Below are 16,219 nucleotides of genomic sequence, written 5' to 3'. Positions count from 1 at the left end.
GCCTGTCTCGTGGGGAAGGAGGAGAGTGGGGCAGAGTTGATGACGATTTTTCCCGGGGTTGATCCACGGAGAGGAGGAGCATATCTAAATCTCCTAACTTGGGGTGGAGGGGAGGAGGGCGCCATTTTAAATTCGGATTTGCTGCCTAGTGACCTGTTTGGGGTTTTGTACTCTTGTCCTGTGAGGAATTGAGGGAACAGTGTTGGTTTTTATGGGTTTCAGAGACTAGGAGTTAAAATTAATTGGGGAATCTCTAGGTAGGTAATCTACTGAAGAGTCGGACAGTTGGAAAAGTTCTCTCTATTCCTTCTGCTAACTCTTGGGGCTTCTGCTTACAAATGAACAGCTTTTGCTATCCCTCATCCCCTTTGAGCTTCATTTTATGGTCCAGGGAGGTCAGTGTTTTAAAAGCATCGGTTTGTAAGGGTAAGTAAATTGCTTTCTTCAACTCTTTCACTGGGACCTAATGTCCATCGTGTAATAAAGATTGACATCACTGTTCTCTTAGCAAAAGTTGGAGAATGGGACACATGCAGAATGTTAAGAGCCTACCTCTGTTTCTGAATTTTAACCTCCCCACTGTGTTTATTCACATCTCTTTCAAGTTTAACTATTCCTGCTTTCTCGCCAGGGTAGTTCTCTTCCAGATGGGCAAGTTAGATTCCCCCCTATTCTTGTTTGTTTTTCATATTCTTGTCTCCCCCTTGCTCTCTTTCTCTTGTATGGAAGATTAATAAAGGCGATGAGGAAAGGAGGAAGAAGCAAAAGTGGGAGACCGAGAAAAAGGTAGAGGGGCTACACAGGAGGAAAAAAACAGCTGCAAGTCAGTGCTGTGTTGGTGCACAGCTGAGTATATTGAGGAATAAAGTGTGTGCACAAATGTACTTAGGAGGGAAACACTTGAGCTAATCTGAGACACAGTAGCTAGAATGTAAACAGAAACATTATATTTCAGCTGTTTAGGTGGAGTTCTTAGTTTCTTAAATAATGCAGTTTTTCACCTTTGAGTAACTACTAAAGCGTTCAAGTGGACCTAAAACAAAATAGGCTATTTACACGTTTTAATCTGTAGATTAAGATGGAGATTTCATGTCTGAACTGTTTTATGCCGTAGAACGTAACGCATTCTGGAAGGCACAAAGGACACAAGATGCATATAAATCGTCAGAACAGCTGGCTCGGAGACATTCTGGACTGGCAGGATATCGCCTCCTTTGTTCATGAGAACATCGAGACATTTCTTTCGGTGAGAAATGTTATTTATATTTGAATTGGACTTAGGAAAAAACACAAACTAATTCCCAGTTTTCTTTACACGCTTAGAGGCCTTGAGTTTTTAATGCCATGACATTTACAGTTTTGAGGATTCTAAGTGCGCTAGAAAGATGTCCAAAAGCCATAGGCCCCAGGTGTAGCTTACCTGATGCCCTCTCTGTGGTTGAAGAGTAACCGAGAGATGCTGAGTCAGGAAGCATGTGTGCGGTGCTAGTGCGCTCAGATTCCGAGACAGGCGCCCTCGTTCCCTTAGCTGACTAGACTGTCTCCAGCTGGACCACTGGAGAGGGTTAAAGCTGCCTTTCTAGTGGGCGACGCCCTTTGGCAGATGGAAATATGGTTTCAGTTACATCAGAGAGACTGGACGTTTAAAGGCTTAGCTTGTTATTGTCCCACCTACTCTCCCCCCATGCACCATCCACCTCTGCCTTGTTTTCCAAAAGATCCAAGGCAGCAAGGAACAGTTGGCAGTGTTGCTAAGTTTTAATGACTGCTCTTCATTCCATAGCGTGCTTGGTGAGGTGTCTCAGCCTGTGACTCATCAGGTTAACTGAAGTTGAAGTTCGCAATGCTAGTTTTTTTTAAATTTAATTTTATCAAACTAATAGATGGCCATAGTTGATAAGTCAAAAATGCTTTGAGATTTTTAATAAAAAAAATAGTAGTGTCCTACTCTGTGCTTCCTCACTTCCGTCTCATTCTCTAGAACCAGTTGTCAATTCTTTTAGCTTTCTCTGGGTATCTATCTCTAAATTTCTAAAATAATGTTTTTGCTGCTCTTTCTTCATTTTGCAATTTTAGATATTATCTTTTGGCTTCCTAATATGGAAGATGAAGATAAAGATGTGACTTTTTTACAATTCCCTCAGTGCTTTCTTATACTTCCCTTGGGGTTTTTTTTTCAGCTCCTTTTGTTCCTACCCCCATCCCTGCACTCACATGTTCTCTTCCTCCCGTGCACCGAATATAGCTATAACAGTTTGAAATTAAGTTTAGAAATTCATGTCCTTCGGTTCTAAGAATTTTTAATAATCCCTTCCATCTGTTTTCTCTAGTCCAGTGGCTCGCAAACATTTTGGTCTGAGGACTCCAAAGAGCTTTAGCTTACATGGATTCTGTTGATGTTTATTGTATTAACAGTTAAAATTGAGAACTTTTAAAATATTTATCAGTTCACTAAAAAGTAACGTTGCATGTTAACATAAAGAACATGCTTTTTGTTTTCCAAAACAAAAAATATGTGTGTAGGGTTGTTCCTTGCAGTGTTACTTGTGACATTAAAAATTGGGAACCATCTCTATATCCTATGATTGGGTAATGATTAAATACTAATATCAAAACTCAATGAACTAATGTGGGTCCTTAAAAATAAAGATGAAGGTTAGTGATGAAAGATAAAGATGAAATGCTTATGATGCAAAAGAAAACATAGAATTCTAATTATATCTGTAAATAAGCAGAAAGTTGCAGGAAAAAAGGAAAAATGGAGACAGTTGTGTTAAGGGTGGGACTGCAAATCAGTGTTTGTCTGATTTTCCAAAACAAAAAATGATTTAGTGAGAAGAGTGGCTTTCTTTTATATTTTTGCAGATCTGTTTAATGCCTGGATTCTCATATCTACTTCTGCATTCAGTTTATTGGAATACTTTAGGTGAAGTGTATGAGGAGAATTCAGCCTCACACAGATATATAGTTGGAAAAGAAGGGAGTCTTTTAATAACGTTTTCAGATAATTGTGGTGGTGTTTCTTTGATACTACACCAAAACTCAGCAAATGGATTTCTTAAAGGTTTGTTGCAGTGTGGAATTTGAAACCATGTCAGTGAACTTTTTGTGCTCTTATGTTAAAGTCCGTTGCTGTGTTTTGGCTAGGAATGGATCTTTTACCTGTACATGGTTTTGTAATATGCACTGGTCATTTGGAATATTGGTTCACTGATTTCTGTACATTATCTAAATATTGACACATTTTATACAGTATAAAAGGTCACATTGTTTAATATCACTGCTGATCTCATCAGACAAAAATTTTAAGCTGTCAAGGTCAACCCTTGATTGAACTTTTTATTTCTGCCATCAAACTTGTAATACCCAACAGCTCTTTTGTATATTCTGAACCTTCCTGCCTAATCCCCGTGACTACACGGAAAGGTTACTTGATGTTTTTGGCAACTACCAGTCTACAATTAATATATGCAGTTAATTTCTTAAGAATTAGCATGGACTATTTCCTATCAGCATGACCCAGAAACTATTTAAAAATTTTTTTGGATGAAAAATTCCAAAATGAATGAAGCCTCTAAAAGAATGCTTGTCAAAATCACAAGTAAGGGCATTGTTGGTTTGTTTCTCGGAATCAGTGGCATTATTCATTCATTCTTTATCCCACAAGGTCAAACAGTCAATCGTGCATATTTTTGTAGGCATAGTGAAGCGTTTTCAAGATTTTATGTAAGGAGTTATTATTGTAAATGAAACCAGCCTGCCAGAGTTCTCTTATGAAGAGCGAGCTGAGGTTTGCAAGAAATGCCGAGGACAACAAAATATGCCTTGATAAAGGGTACATTTGAGATAGGAAAGGAATGGATGGGCTTTTTACTGAACAGATGGTATAACTTGACCATATGACAAAAAACAGAACTTCTGTTTTGGAAAGGGCACCAAAATAAAATCAGATGTTAGGAGTTCTGGTTCCAGCTCTCTTTCCACTTATTAGTTCCATGCCTTTGGTCAAGTCTTTAAAAATCTCTGAGCTTCTTTTTGTATATATGTAACATAAAGATGGTATCCTCTGCATTGCTTGCCTCACAGCATTGCCGTGAGGTTGGTGGGAGCATTTTGAAAACTGTAACGGAAGGTGTTTTTCTGATCATTTTGCTTCCATGTTTTTCATTAGGAGGAAGGATAATTCTCTTAGGAAGAATAGAGCAGACATTATTATGAGGGAATTTAAGTTCACGAAGAGATAAAACATGTAGGAAATAAAAACATGTAGGTGTGCTATAGATATTGTACATCTTCTTTTAGTAATGTTTAACATATGTTAATAACCATTTTAATTCTGGTTCTAGTGGATAACCACTTGTAGGTGATGGATCGAATGAACTCAGTAGGTCTTGATGTAAGGGTCATGTCCTTCTGAGGAAAGATTTTCAGCTGCAGCGCTCTGCTCTCGACCCTGTCTGTTCAGTTCTTTTATTATGATTTTATTGAAGTCATTGAAGTGATGCTTTTGTGTTTGTAGATGAATCTGAGTTAGAGGTGGCAAGGAGGGAGGCAAGACAAATGCTGGAATTTCATGGCCTGTGCTTGTGATCCTACAGGCTACCTAGAACCATAGGTTGCATTATGGCATGTTCTTCTGTAGGTATTTTTTCTATGATGCCATTTTTAGATAGTTGTAATCATGCTATCTATAAAATTTTTGTATCCTGATTTTTAAACTTACCGTTATATGGTAAAATATTTTTCTATGTTATAACAGATGTTTTTAATGGCTGCCTAATATTGTTTGGAGTAGATTCACCATAATTTACTTAACCATTTTCCTTACTAATCAACATTCAAATGTTTTCAGATGATTTTCTTTTTTCATTTAAAATAATAATACTCAGTTCTTATCTTTTCAGTTTCTGGTACTAAAACACATTATTATTATTATTAAAAGCATATATTAGACACTTCTTTCCTGAGGATGAGTTCTGATATTGAGCTTTCCCTCCTGGTCAGATCTTAGAGTCTCTGTGGATTGTTATGAGCCGGAATGTCAGCCTGCTTTTCACTACTGTCACTACGCTCCTGACCATCCTCTTCTACAGCGGGACTGCCCTTCTCAATTTTGTGCTGTCTCTGGTATGTACCCAAGATAAGTACACATCACATTTCTTTCCGCAGTAAAGCGTATTCTTGGTTCCATTTGTGTTTCCTTCCTGTCGTTTCCAAATGTGATTTTTTAGGAGATACTGTCCTTTGTTTTGCAGATAATTTTCCTGACCACACTATTTTATCTGTTAAGTTCCAGTGATGAGTACTACAAGCCAGTGAAGTGGGTGATAAGCCTGACACCACTGTCTCAGCCAGGTCCTTCTTCTAATATTATTGGCCAGTCTGTGGAAGAAGCTATCAGGTAGGGATAAGATGTATGTTATCCTTATTTCCTTCGGAAAGTGCTTTCCATGAGAAGCCCATTTTCTGTCCTGAGCCTTCTTAGTAACAATCAGTGCTAAACTAGTGATGGACAATGGTATTTAAAAAAATTTATGTCTTTTTGAGAGGATAATATGAGCAGTGCAAATGATGGCAAGAAAAAACTTCAGCAGTTTCAATATCCTACCTTTCAAGCCTGTGATTTACAAAGACTTAATGGTCTCTCCCCATCAGCCTTCTATCCGCAGGCTCTTTCTCTAGCTCCTAATCATTGCTTGGGAGACACCCTCTTGCACCACATGCCTCACCTTCTCTCAGAACCCTCCTTCTGTGCTCAGGAGTTCTGGCTTGGCTCTGGGAGGAGAGTAGATGGCCTTCCTATTTCTTCCTTTCTTTCTGCATCTGAGCTGTGCCCTTGGCAGGGAGTGGTTTAGATACTGGAAAGGCAAAGTCTTTGGTCATCTCCAGGTCATAGGCTCTATGTGCATCACAGGTTTTGTTCAGAAACTTCCATCATGTCATCTGCGGTCTGTGTATTGCAGGCTGGGTTTCTGAATGAGGTGATTCTTCAACTTTTATTCTCCATACACTCTTTCCAAGTCAGTGGCTCCTGCCCCCTTTTCTTTTTCCTCTTAGCATTTCGGGTAGGGAGAGGCCATTTGCAGCCCAGGCTTGTCTCAGCTCCTTCCCCAACCCTTTTCCCTTATTGCTCTTAACTCGTTAATAAGCCTCTACTACATTTTTACTTGTTATGGATAGCTACTCAAATTGAATCCTCATGTTATCCATTAGAGCTCCTTTTTCTAAGAAGTTGTTAGCCAGGCAGTCTTAAGCTTGTCTTGAATAATGAATCTTTGGCTTACATTTTTGTTTTTACATATTTTGTAAAAATACCATTGCTTGGAACTAGTCTTCTGCAGAAATCTTGATTTGACCTGATAATCTTGTCTGACTGAGCTTGGCTTATTTTTTCACTGTATTCATGTCACAGCTGAAGATACTTCTTTGATCTTTGAAAAACCTTCCGTTACATTCAAATAGGATGAATGCTCCTAAAATATACTCTTTCTGAAAACTTGGGTAGGTTTTCTCCCCTTTTCCTACTAGCAAGGCCTGAGTAAAGACTTGATCGATTTTTTTCCTTCCTTGATTAGACATCAAGTGGGATAAGAAAAAAAAATCCGTTATACCCTGTAGTGCCCTCGGGTATCCACATGGGTCCGTCCATGTAAAGATTGCAAGTTTGGGAGTCTATTATCTAATGTAACAGCTCTTAGGGTGAAGCTGTCTTCAGGAGGAACTTACTAAGCCGCCTAAGCCTATGTAACTGTTGGTTATCACCTTTATTGAGTCAACAAAATGATGGGAATTCCAGCAATAGATTAACTTTTTCTCTCTTTTTTTTTGAGAAAGATTAGCCCTGGGCTAACATCTGCCACCAATCCTCCTCTTCTTGGTGAGGAAGACTGGCCCTGAGCTAACATCTGTGCCCATCTTCCTCTACTTTATATGTGGCACGCCTGCCACAGCATGGCTTGATAAGCAGTGCCTAGGTCGATGCCTGGGATCCGAACCGTGAACCCCAGGCTGCTGAAGTGGAGTACACGAACTTAACTGCCGCACCACTGGGCCAGTGCCTAACTTTTTCTAAGTGACATCTATCTGACTCAAAAAAGTTTATGCAAATGCTCTACCAAAAAGGAAAAATCACCTTCAACCTTCTCAATAGGATAAAGCTATTGAATCAACCATGCCAAAGGCTGGCAAAATCCTCCTGTCAGTGTGACTTAAGCTAAGCTTTACAGAAAAATATCTACCTCGTCCATGAAGAACTTCAAGAAAGATGATACTCCATTTTCCTAAAGTAACCTTAATTAGCACTGACTCTTATTCTCACAAAAGCTTTTCTATCTTCAAATCACAGTTCTTGAATTTTCTCTGTTTCTGCTTTCTTAGATCATTCTCCAGATGTCTGTCATTGAGTCACTTTTTTTTCATGGTGTATATGGTATGAAATCAAATTGTCCCCCCTCCCATTTTTTTTTTTTTTTTTTTTTTGATGAGGAAGATTGGCCCTGAGCTAACATCTGTTGCCAGTCTTCCTCTTTTCGCTTGAGGAAGATTGTCACTGAGCTAACATCTGTGCCAATCCTCCTCTATTTTCTATTTGTATGTGGGACACTGCCACAGCATGGCTTGATGAGCAGTGTGTGGGTCCATGCCGGGGATCTGAACCTGTGAACCTTGGGCTACTGAAGCAGAGTGTGCAAACTTAACCACTACGCCACCAGGCCAGCCCCACCAAATTATCCTTTGTTTTAAACTTAATTCTCTAATGTCATGATTGCTCGAAGTTGGTAAGCAGAGCTGTGATTTGCACCTTGGCCCAGTGCTTGAAAGCACGCGTGCTTCTGATACATCACGATGCCTTCTTCCAGGAGGAGCTGGCTGGGGAGAAGCTCATGAGTTACATTTGTGGTACTGTTAAGACCGTTCAGATGGGTACATGAGTCTGGTGGCTAAAAATTCAGTTCTTTGGCTCAGGAGGGAATATGAGATTAGAAAGAGTGTGGTCATCTACAGAGATATGAGGAAATATCTGTCTTTTTACAAATTAGATTTGTCTTATCTTCTTCAGATTGCGCACACTAATTATGCATTACAATAGTACCCCATGTCTTGGTTGCAAAGTATACTGGAACAAAAGCCATTCACTTTATCATCTTATTTTTAATACAGAAAAAATTTTAACAACCTTCAGTACCATAACTGTAGTCCTAATGGTTCTCAAACTGATCGATTTTTCTGAGTTGGAAAAATATGATACAGACTAGAGAACTTGTTATATAGCCTGCGCTGTTCTTCTAACCACAGCTACATCAAGTTAGATAAATTAAAGATTGTAATTCAAGGTGATTTTTAGCAGTCTAAGTGCTTTTGGTCTATTTCTTTACTCAGTTAAATTCAGGACTTCAATCAAAATGTACAGGTTTTCCATAGATGCCTCTAAGGAACCTTCTCATATATATGAGAGCAGTGAATTCTAGTTCTAAGAGCTCTTGTCGGATCTTTCATTCTGAAGGATTGTGTTCAAGATGAAATGTTTCTTCATGGAGAAAGATTTTAAGAGGAAAAATATTATACACTTGATTATGAAAATGTTATAATGTCCTGAGGGTGCAGTTTAGTCTGCAAATCAGTGATACAGACTTTATAAGCATCAGTTATTAGTCACCTTCAGTGTTGCGGTTAAGTGGAAATCATTAAACTCATTTTATATGACCCATCAATAAGTTAAAAGTGGTATTGAAATTGGGAGTTAACTGCATGCCCAGACAGTGAAAATGTCTTTGTTCTTTAAGCTTGGCCTTTTGAAATATGTGGTTACTTTATAGTCACTGTCTCATTGAATTTTTGAACCTTAATTATTATTCTCAATCCTGAGTAAGTATTCTTCTAAATTGAATACATTTGTGATGGAGTTGTCATTTCGTGAACTTTTGAGAGAGTGGCATGCATCCTTTATCCCCAGACCATTTTCCCCCCAGAGCATGTTGCGTCCTGAATGTTTGCATCGCACCCTTCCTTCCTGATGCTCCCTTCTGCTTGCTCTGGTGGAGATATTGCACATTACTAAGTTGCACGTTGTCACGGCCTCAGTGCAATTTAGTGTGTGTGATATTTTCACATGAGTGCATGCACACGGGTATGGCTCTTGCTTGTGGGATTACAGCTTTTCAGTGCTGGCGGGTGGGAGTCCTACTAATGAATTAGGTGGGGAAATGTATGTACTGCGAGATTTTCATTTGGAAAGTGAACATGCTTCCCACCTTTACCCTCCAGTTTTGGAGAATTAAAAGTATTTGCGTTAAAAAAAATCAGCGTCGATCATTTGGTAAATCAGTATTTCCATTTTTGACTTTTAGCAAATTAAATATTCCTTGGAAAGAATTTCTCATGGATTTAAGATTATACTTTATAACCGTATTTGTTTAAATTAAAATGATAAGGAAGAGTTTAAAGCTGTTGGAAAATATATTTTCACTTATTTGAAGAGATATCTCACCTAACACTGGAATAGAGAGGCAAAATGTCTTTTTTGTAATTGTGAAAATTAAATTAGCTAGAGTTCTTAAGTAATAATTGTCAGTAAATACAATGCCTTTTTAACTACTTGATTAAAGATCAGTCTAATAAACCTAAACCTCTATTTCTTTAAGTTTCCAAGAAAAATGACCAGAAAAAACTTTGTCTTGTATTTAGTTTCTCATTGTGTTGCTTTAAAAATTGCTGAATTCACTTTAATAGGCTTATAATAGTAGTGTTGAGATACGCATGTTTGCTATTTGCCTATATAAGTGAGACAACCCCTTGTTAACTTTTTAGTTGGCGTTAGAGTAATCTTCATAATAACCCTATGAGGTGAATCCTATTATCTCTATTTTACAATCAAGGAAAGTGAGGCTCAGAGAAGTTTTATGGTTTTCAAGATCGTGCCACTAATAAGTGACAGAACTGGAATTCCAAAGCAGTTGGCGACAGAGCCAGGACTATTTCAGGTCTTAGGACTCTCATTTCCCTGTTCTTTCTACTGAATCCATGTCCTTTTGTTTCTCCTCCTTAACATTTCTCATTTTCCGCGTTCTTTTTTCGTTATCTTCCTCCCCGCCACTCTGTTAGTTCCTTCTGTTGTTCTCTCTCTTATTAGTCTTCTAACTACTGGGCCTTTGGCCTCCAGTCTCATCCCTTCTCTCAGTCCGTCCTCCACCCTAACATTTGCTGTCAAGCACCGAGTTACATGCTTTGCGTATGTTATTTTACTGATTCCCTGTTAGGTCCCCTTGTTCATCCAGAAAAAGAGACCTTTGGTCAGAAATCAACTAAATTTATTAAACTGGGAGTGTAGCTCAGTTAAGAGGAAAAAAAATCCCTCAGAATGAGGGCCTGAGTTTTTCCAGGTAAAAAGACAAGAACAGCCCTCTCGAAACTGTAGGATCTGTGTACTCGATCACTCTGGTGTACTGCCTCCCAATCCAGGCACCCAGCTCACTGAAGGCCGAGACACTGGGTGTCAGAACGGGATACGGCAGTTCCATATCTAGTTGTACCAACAAGGCGTGGACGCTCACACTGTGAGCACCATTCCTGGCTTGTCTGGTCTCTTGTTGCTCTTCCGTTTCTCTGCCCCTGTCCCCTGCCCCCATGTTCTATTTCTGTTTTCCAGAACACTTTACTCTAATAGGATGACTAGGATCCCAGTTTGTCTCAAGATGGGTATACTGAGCCCCTATCCCCTTTTGGAAGTGGTCAGCTAGGATAGCCATTTTATCAAATCAGGGCCCTGGCCAGGACCAGACTCACGCTGTAATGCAGCTGCCCGGACTTCTGTTGGGTGGTCTCTTGGCTTTGAGGACCATTAAGTACCTGGTTGACCTGAGTGAGAATATCTTAGTAATGTATAATAGAAATCTGGATACCAAAAACGAATATTCACCCAATGTCTTGGCTTTTGGTGACTGGGTGTCTAGATTGGGAGTTAGGACACAGAATCATCTAGTACCTAGATCCAATAATTTCCAGAAGGGTTTTTTCTTGCCTTTTAACTGTGACTACCTCAGGCCTGCCCTGCTGTCATTTTGAGTTTTTTTCTTATTTCTTTTCTTTTTTAAAAAACCATACTAGACTTCCAGTTTAACAGATTTACCTGATTTCTGACCAGGAGTCTCTTTTCTGCGTGGATGAGGGGACCCAACAGGGAATCCATGAAATAAGCAGATGCAAGGCATATAACACAGTGCTTGGCACATAGTGGGTTATATTATTTTTCCTATTTCCTGTAATAGTTTCCTATTGCTGCTGTAACAAATTACCATACACTTAGAGGCTTAAACAAGACAGATTTTTTGTTTTACGGTTCTGGAGGTCAGAAGTCCTGAAATCAAGGTATCAGCAGGGCTGCATTTTCTTGATGGCTATAATAGGGGTACATCTGTTTTCTTGCCTTCTCTAGCTTCTAGAGGCTGCCTGCATTCCTTGGCTTGTGGCCCTTTTCTCTCCACAGCCAGCAGCATAGCATCTTCACTTCTCTTTCTCTCTGACCTCTGCTTCTGTCCTCATGTCTCCTCCCCTGTCTCTGACTCTCCTACCTCCTTTTTATAAAAATTTTTTTATTCAGATAAAATTCACATACATAAATGCACCATTTTAAAGTATATAATTCAGTAGTTTTTAGTATATCTGCAATTTGTGCAACCATCACCACTATCTAATATCAGAACTACTCCCTCTTAGAAGGACTTTTGTGATTACATTGAGCCCACCCAGTAATCCAGGATACTCTCCCCATCTCAAGATTCTTAATCACAAAGTTCCTTTTGTCCTGTAAGGTAACATATTCACAGGTTCTGGGCATTAGGATATAGACATTATTGTGGGGGCATTATTCAGCCTACCACGTGGGTAGTTAGCAAATGTTAGTTTCTCTTGACCTGACCATCTCAATTCAGATACACTAAGCTCTTGAGGTGCTATAAACTTCTAGAGTCTTCATCATCATCAGAATCCTCTGAGCGCTGATCGACTGTACTGATCTCAGGAAATCTGATGACAACAGTAGCTCCAGTGACAGCTGTTGTTTATTGAGCACCTAGTGTGCGCCGGGTCGGTTACCAGCAGCTTCAGGTGCATTGTCATTTAGCTTTTCGTGAGCTGACTTGCTCTTTCTATCGGTATCCACCCACATAATACCATGAGTATGGAGTTTAGCCTCATACCTTGGGGGATGGGGTATGATGTAGCAGGCAGCGACTTCTTGCTGGGTGTTCATGGGCTATAGACATTTTCTCTAAATTGGGAGATCGAAACAATTGTTAGTGATTCTTAAAAAGTTGAACAGATACCATATGACCCAGCGTCTCCACTCCTAGGCATTTACTGAAGAGCAGTGAAAGCACATGTCCACACAAAGCCTTGTGCTGAAATGTTCATAGCAGCAGTATTCACAACAGCCCCAAAGTGGAAACAGCCCAATGCCCATCAACTGGCAAATGGATAAATAAATCATGCTATATCTGTATAATGGAATACTACTCAGCAATTAAAAAGGAACAAACTACCAGTATACTCAACCATGGGAAGGAATCTCAAAAGCGTTGTACTAGGTGAAAGAAACCAAACACAAAAAGCTACATAATGACAGTGTGGATGTACTTGATGCCACTGAACTATACACTGAAAAATGGGTAAATGGTAAATGTCACGTTGTGTATATTTTACCACAATTTTGTTAAAAAGCTACGTAATGTATGATGTCCTGTTAACATGAATTCTAGAAAAGGCAAAACTGTAATGATAGTGACAAAGCATATTTAGTGGCTTGTCAGAGACCAGGGTTCGGGGGCATAGACTATAAAAGGGCATGAGGGAACTTTTTGGGGTGATGGAATTGTTCTGTATCTCGACTGTAGCGGTGGTTATGCAACTGTATACATTTGTCAGGACTTACTGAATTGTACACGAAAAGATGGTGAATTTTGTTCTTTGTAAATTATAATTCAATAAAATGGTAAAAAGAGAGGAGGAAAAATGGCTAGGATTTTGAGGGAGTTAAGAAATTCTATCTCCCAGTGAATCGTTAGAGGGTCGTTCTCTGGTGTTTTGTAAAGCTTGTGTACCAGATCGTAAGTCATAAGGTAGAGGAGAATATCTTGTCTTTTCCTCCCTCCTTGGGTTACATGAATGTATTTAGTAACTGCAAACAATATGTAATGCACTTACGGTCCACAAAATTACTTAAAAGTTGCCTAAGTGAGAATATCACAAACAAGCAATATTCCTAGAGGAAGGAGAAAGAAGACCGTGTGTGTTTCCTGTAAGTGGTCCCTTTTGGATTGAGCTTTGCTTGCTTGCCACCCAAAGGGGTGACTCAGTTGAGATATTCTGTTGCACCTTTGATGTCAGCTTATTTTTGGCTTGAAGATTTTTAAATGACATAAAGTTGATGAAAGTACCACCTCTGTATCTTTTTTGATTGACACCCCGCCCCCCAGTTCTAGTCAAATTCTGTGCTTTTTTTCTTAGACTTTATTCTCATTAATCTCTCTGTGGGCATTTGATATTATTCTCTCCTCTCAAAAGCTTCCTTCTTCCTTGATCTCTGGGAATGGTATACTCAAGTGATTTTCTTTCTCCTACGAAATGATTTCAGTATCTCTCTGGCTGGTCTATCTTTGTCCTTCGGTCCCCTGTGAGAACACGGCCCATTGCTCCATTTTCTCTGTGCTTGCCTCTTGGGACGTCTTATCCTTTCCCGTGGTTAATCCATTCTGATGCATCTCAAATCTGTTATCTCTGGTTCTCTACTAAGCCTTGTCTCTTATTTCCAGCTACCTCATCATCCTTTTTTCTTACAATCGCCCAAACTAAATGTATTCCCTTTTCTTCCATGTCCTCTCACATTCTGGGCTTTTCTGTCTTTGAGACACTGCTGTTCTTTTCCCCTCAGGTTTAAAACCTGAAGCTCCGCCATTTTCATTTTCCTCTGTCTCCTCTATCCAGTTACTGTTTAGATTTTTTTTTTTTTTTTTGAGGAAGATTAGCCCTGAGCTAACATCTGCTGCCAATCCTCCTCTTTCTGCTGAGGAAGACTGGCCCTGAGCTAACATCTGTGCCCATCTTCCTCTACTTTATATGTGGGACGCCTACCACAGTGTGGCTTGCCAAGCAGTGCCACGTCCACACCCAGGATCCGAACCAGTGAACCCCAGGCCGCTGGATTTTTTATATTTCCTGTGGGCTATCTCCTTTCCTTTCAGTCTTTTTGATACCACTTTCATCTGTGTCCTTATTGTCAGAGATCACATGGTACCTTTAAGACATTCTTGAGTGAAAGCTGTTGGTCAGGATGACAGAGAAGGCACAGTTTAGGGAGCCGCTCTGTCACCAAATCCATGTCTCCGAACCCTATTAAGTGACTGAATCACCAAACTCCAGAGCTTGGCTTTGCGACAGTACACCTCTTGCGATGCTTTGGAAAAGCTTGGTGTTTGCTCTTGTTTGTACAGTGTCACCTTTGCTGCCGTGGTCTCTGCTTTTTCCATTGCAGATGGCTTTTCCTTCTCTCGTGAGTATGAGTATGCCTCCCCCGTGCCCCGCAGATTCCTGGGTGTTTGTAACTTTGGGGTAACTTAAGGTTTGCTGCCTTTGGGCTCTCTCTGAGAAGTTCCTTATTTCTCCTCCATACACAATACTACCCTAATAATCTTCCAACTGAAAGCAAAAGTGAAGCGCCTGAGATTGCAGATTTTCATGTACTTCATTCCTGTTAGTCACTGATTGTGTGTGTCTGTTTTTACCCCTCTTGTATTTTCCTCTCTGATTTTACTTTGGAGTTAATAAGATTTTTCTTTCCATAAATTCTCTCCCAATGACCTACATTCTTTGATAGCATTTGTAGAAGTTACCTTGTAGGTTTGGTTGCATAGTTGAAGAAATGTGGCAAAATTTTGTTAACAAGAGAAGAAAGATGGATGAAGTTGAAGTTATATTATCCCTCACTTGCTCTTTCCAGAGGGTAGGGCTGGCTGCAGCCTGGATTTCTTAACAGTTTAACTACATCCTCAGAAACATGATCTTCAATCTCAATTTTCTTTCCGTTTATTTTGATGGTGAAAAATCTGCTTTGGAAGTGAAAAGTGGATGAGTTATTTCAGTGAGTAGGGTATTTTAAGGTATTTTATTTCAGTTATCTTTTTATCAGAGAGAAATTTAAAGAACAGTTTAGTAAACCCATTTCAGGGTTTTAAAATACGGTCTTTATGTGTCTTTGAAACGAAATGAAAACACCATTCTCAGGCCATTGGAGATTTGGAAGCTATTATGAGATTTGGACTGCAGTAGCCAGAAACCTAGACATATTGATGTTTCTGAATCACAAGATGATCCTGTGTGTGTTTACTTTCCCTTTGTCTTGGGCCTTCTAGAGGGGTGTTTGATGCTTCCCTCAAAATGGCTGGTTTCTACGGACTGTACACCTGGCTGACTCACACTATATTTGGCATCAATATTGTCTTCATACCCTCAGGTAACAACTGTATCATGACTTCCTCTGTCTTCTATTTAAAGTTAAGCCATTTTACGTACATTGGGAAATGTCATCTTTCTCAAATTTTAAAATAGTGAATTTTGAAATCTAATCTAGTCCAGATTAGGAGCAGAGATATGATTTGTAAGGTTTATTTATTGCTGTGTCCCAGTAGCTAGAACAGTACCCAGCACATAGAAAGCGCTGTATCAGTATTGTTAAATGGACGAATGACCTAGCACTTAGCACAGCACCTAGCACGTACTTGGTGTTCAACAAGTGTTTGACTCCAACTGATGGCAGGGAACGGTGAGTCGTCAGATAGCTTTGTGCCGTGATGGGTACGGCCCCGGGGTAAGATGAATACCTCTGAAGACCCTAAGCTGTCTGCATACCTCCTAAGATCTATTCTGATGATACCCCCATTCCATAAGCATCAAGGAGGGTTTAATGACCATCTTTTACTTTTCCTCTGTGTTATCTCTGCTCCTCTCCTTCCGCTTTTTCTTCTTTTATTTCTGTGGCCGCTTGTCTTCCTAAATATATCTGCCTTCCACATTTACCGTTTTCCCCCCTTTTGTCTGTGTACCCTTCTTTACATTCCCACGTTCGTTCAAGTTCTCTCCTACTTCACTGTTCACTGAGCGACCCCCTGACATGCAAGCAGCCTGAGAGCACATGGAGGTGGTGGTTTCATAACCGCCCTGGGAGGCAGGC

The 16,219-nt window shown here is 39.8% G+C and overlaps 1 protein-coding gene across 4 annotated transcripts in view; it reads left to right on the top strand.

Moving 5' to 3' along the window:
- TMEM245 (transmembrane protein 245) overlaps nucleotides 1-16,219 on the top strand; it is a 91,250-nt gene that overhangs the window by 56,491 nt on the left and 18,540 nt on the right. For all 4 annotated transcript variants that reach the window (XR_006889090.1, XR_006889092.1, XM_046664633.1 and 1 more), the window contains 4 exons: nucleotides 1,115-1,246; nucleotides 5,005-5,127; nucleotides 5,256-5,401; nucleotides 15,402-15,502. Coding sequence is in view for 2 of the 4 variants with exons in the window: in XM_046664633.1 (XP_046520589.1) it covers nucleotides 1,115-1,246; nucleotides 5,005-5,127; nucleotides 5,256-5,401; nucleotides 15,402-15,502 (502 nt within the window). In the remaining 2 variants the exon portion in view is untranslated. The remainder of the gene's footprint in view (nucleotides 1-1,114; nucleotides 1,247-5,004; nucleotides 5,128-5,255; nucleotides 5,402-15,401; nucleotides 15,503-16,219) is intronic.

This window comes from Equus quagga, chromosome 1 (genome assembly GCF_021613505.1).
Source record: "Equus quagga isolate Etosha38 chromosome 1, UCLA_HA_Equagga_1.0, whole genome shotgun sequence".
Lineage (NCBI taxonomy): Eukaryota > Metazoa > Chordata > Mammalia > Perissodactyla > Equidae > Equus > Equus quagga.
This window is presented reverse-complemented; position numbering and strand designations above follow the sequence as displayed.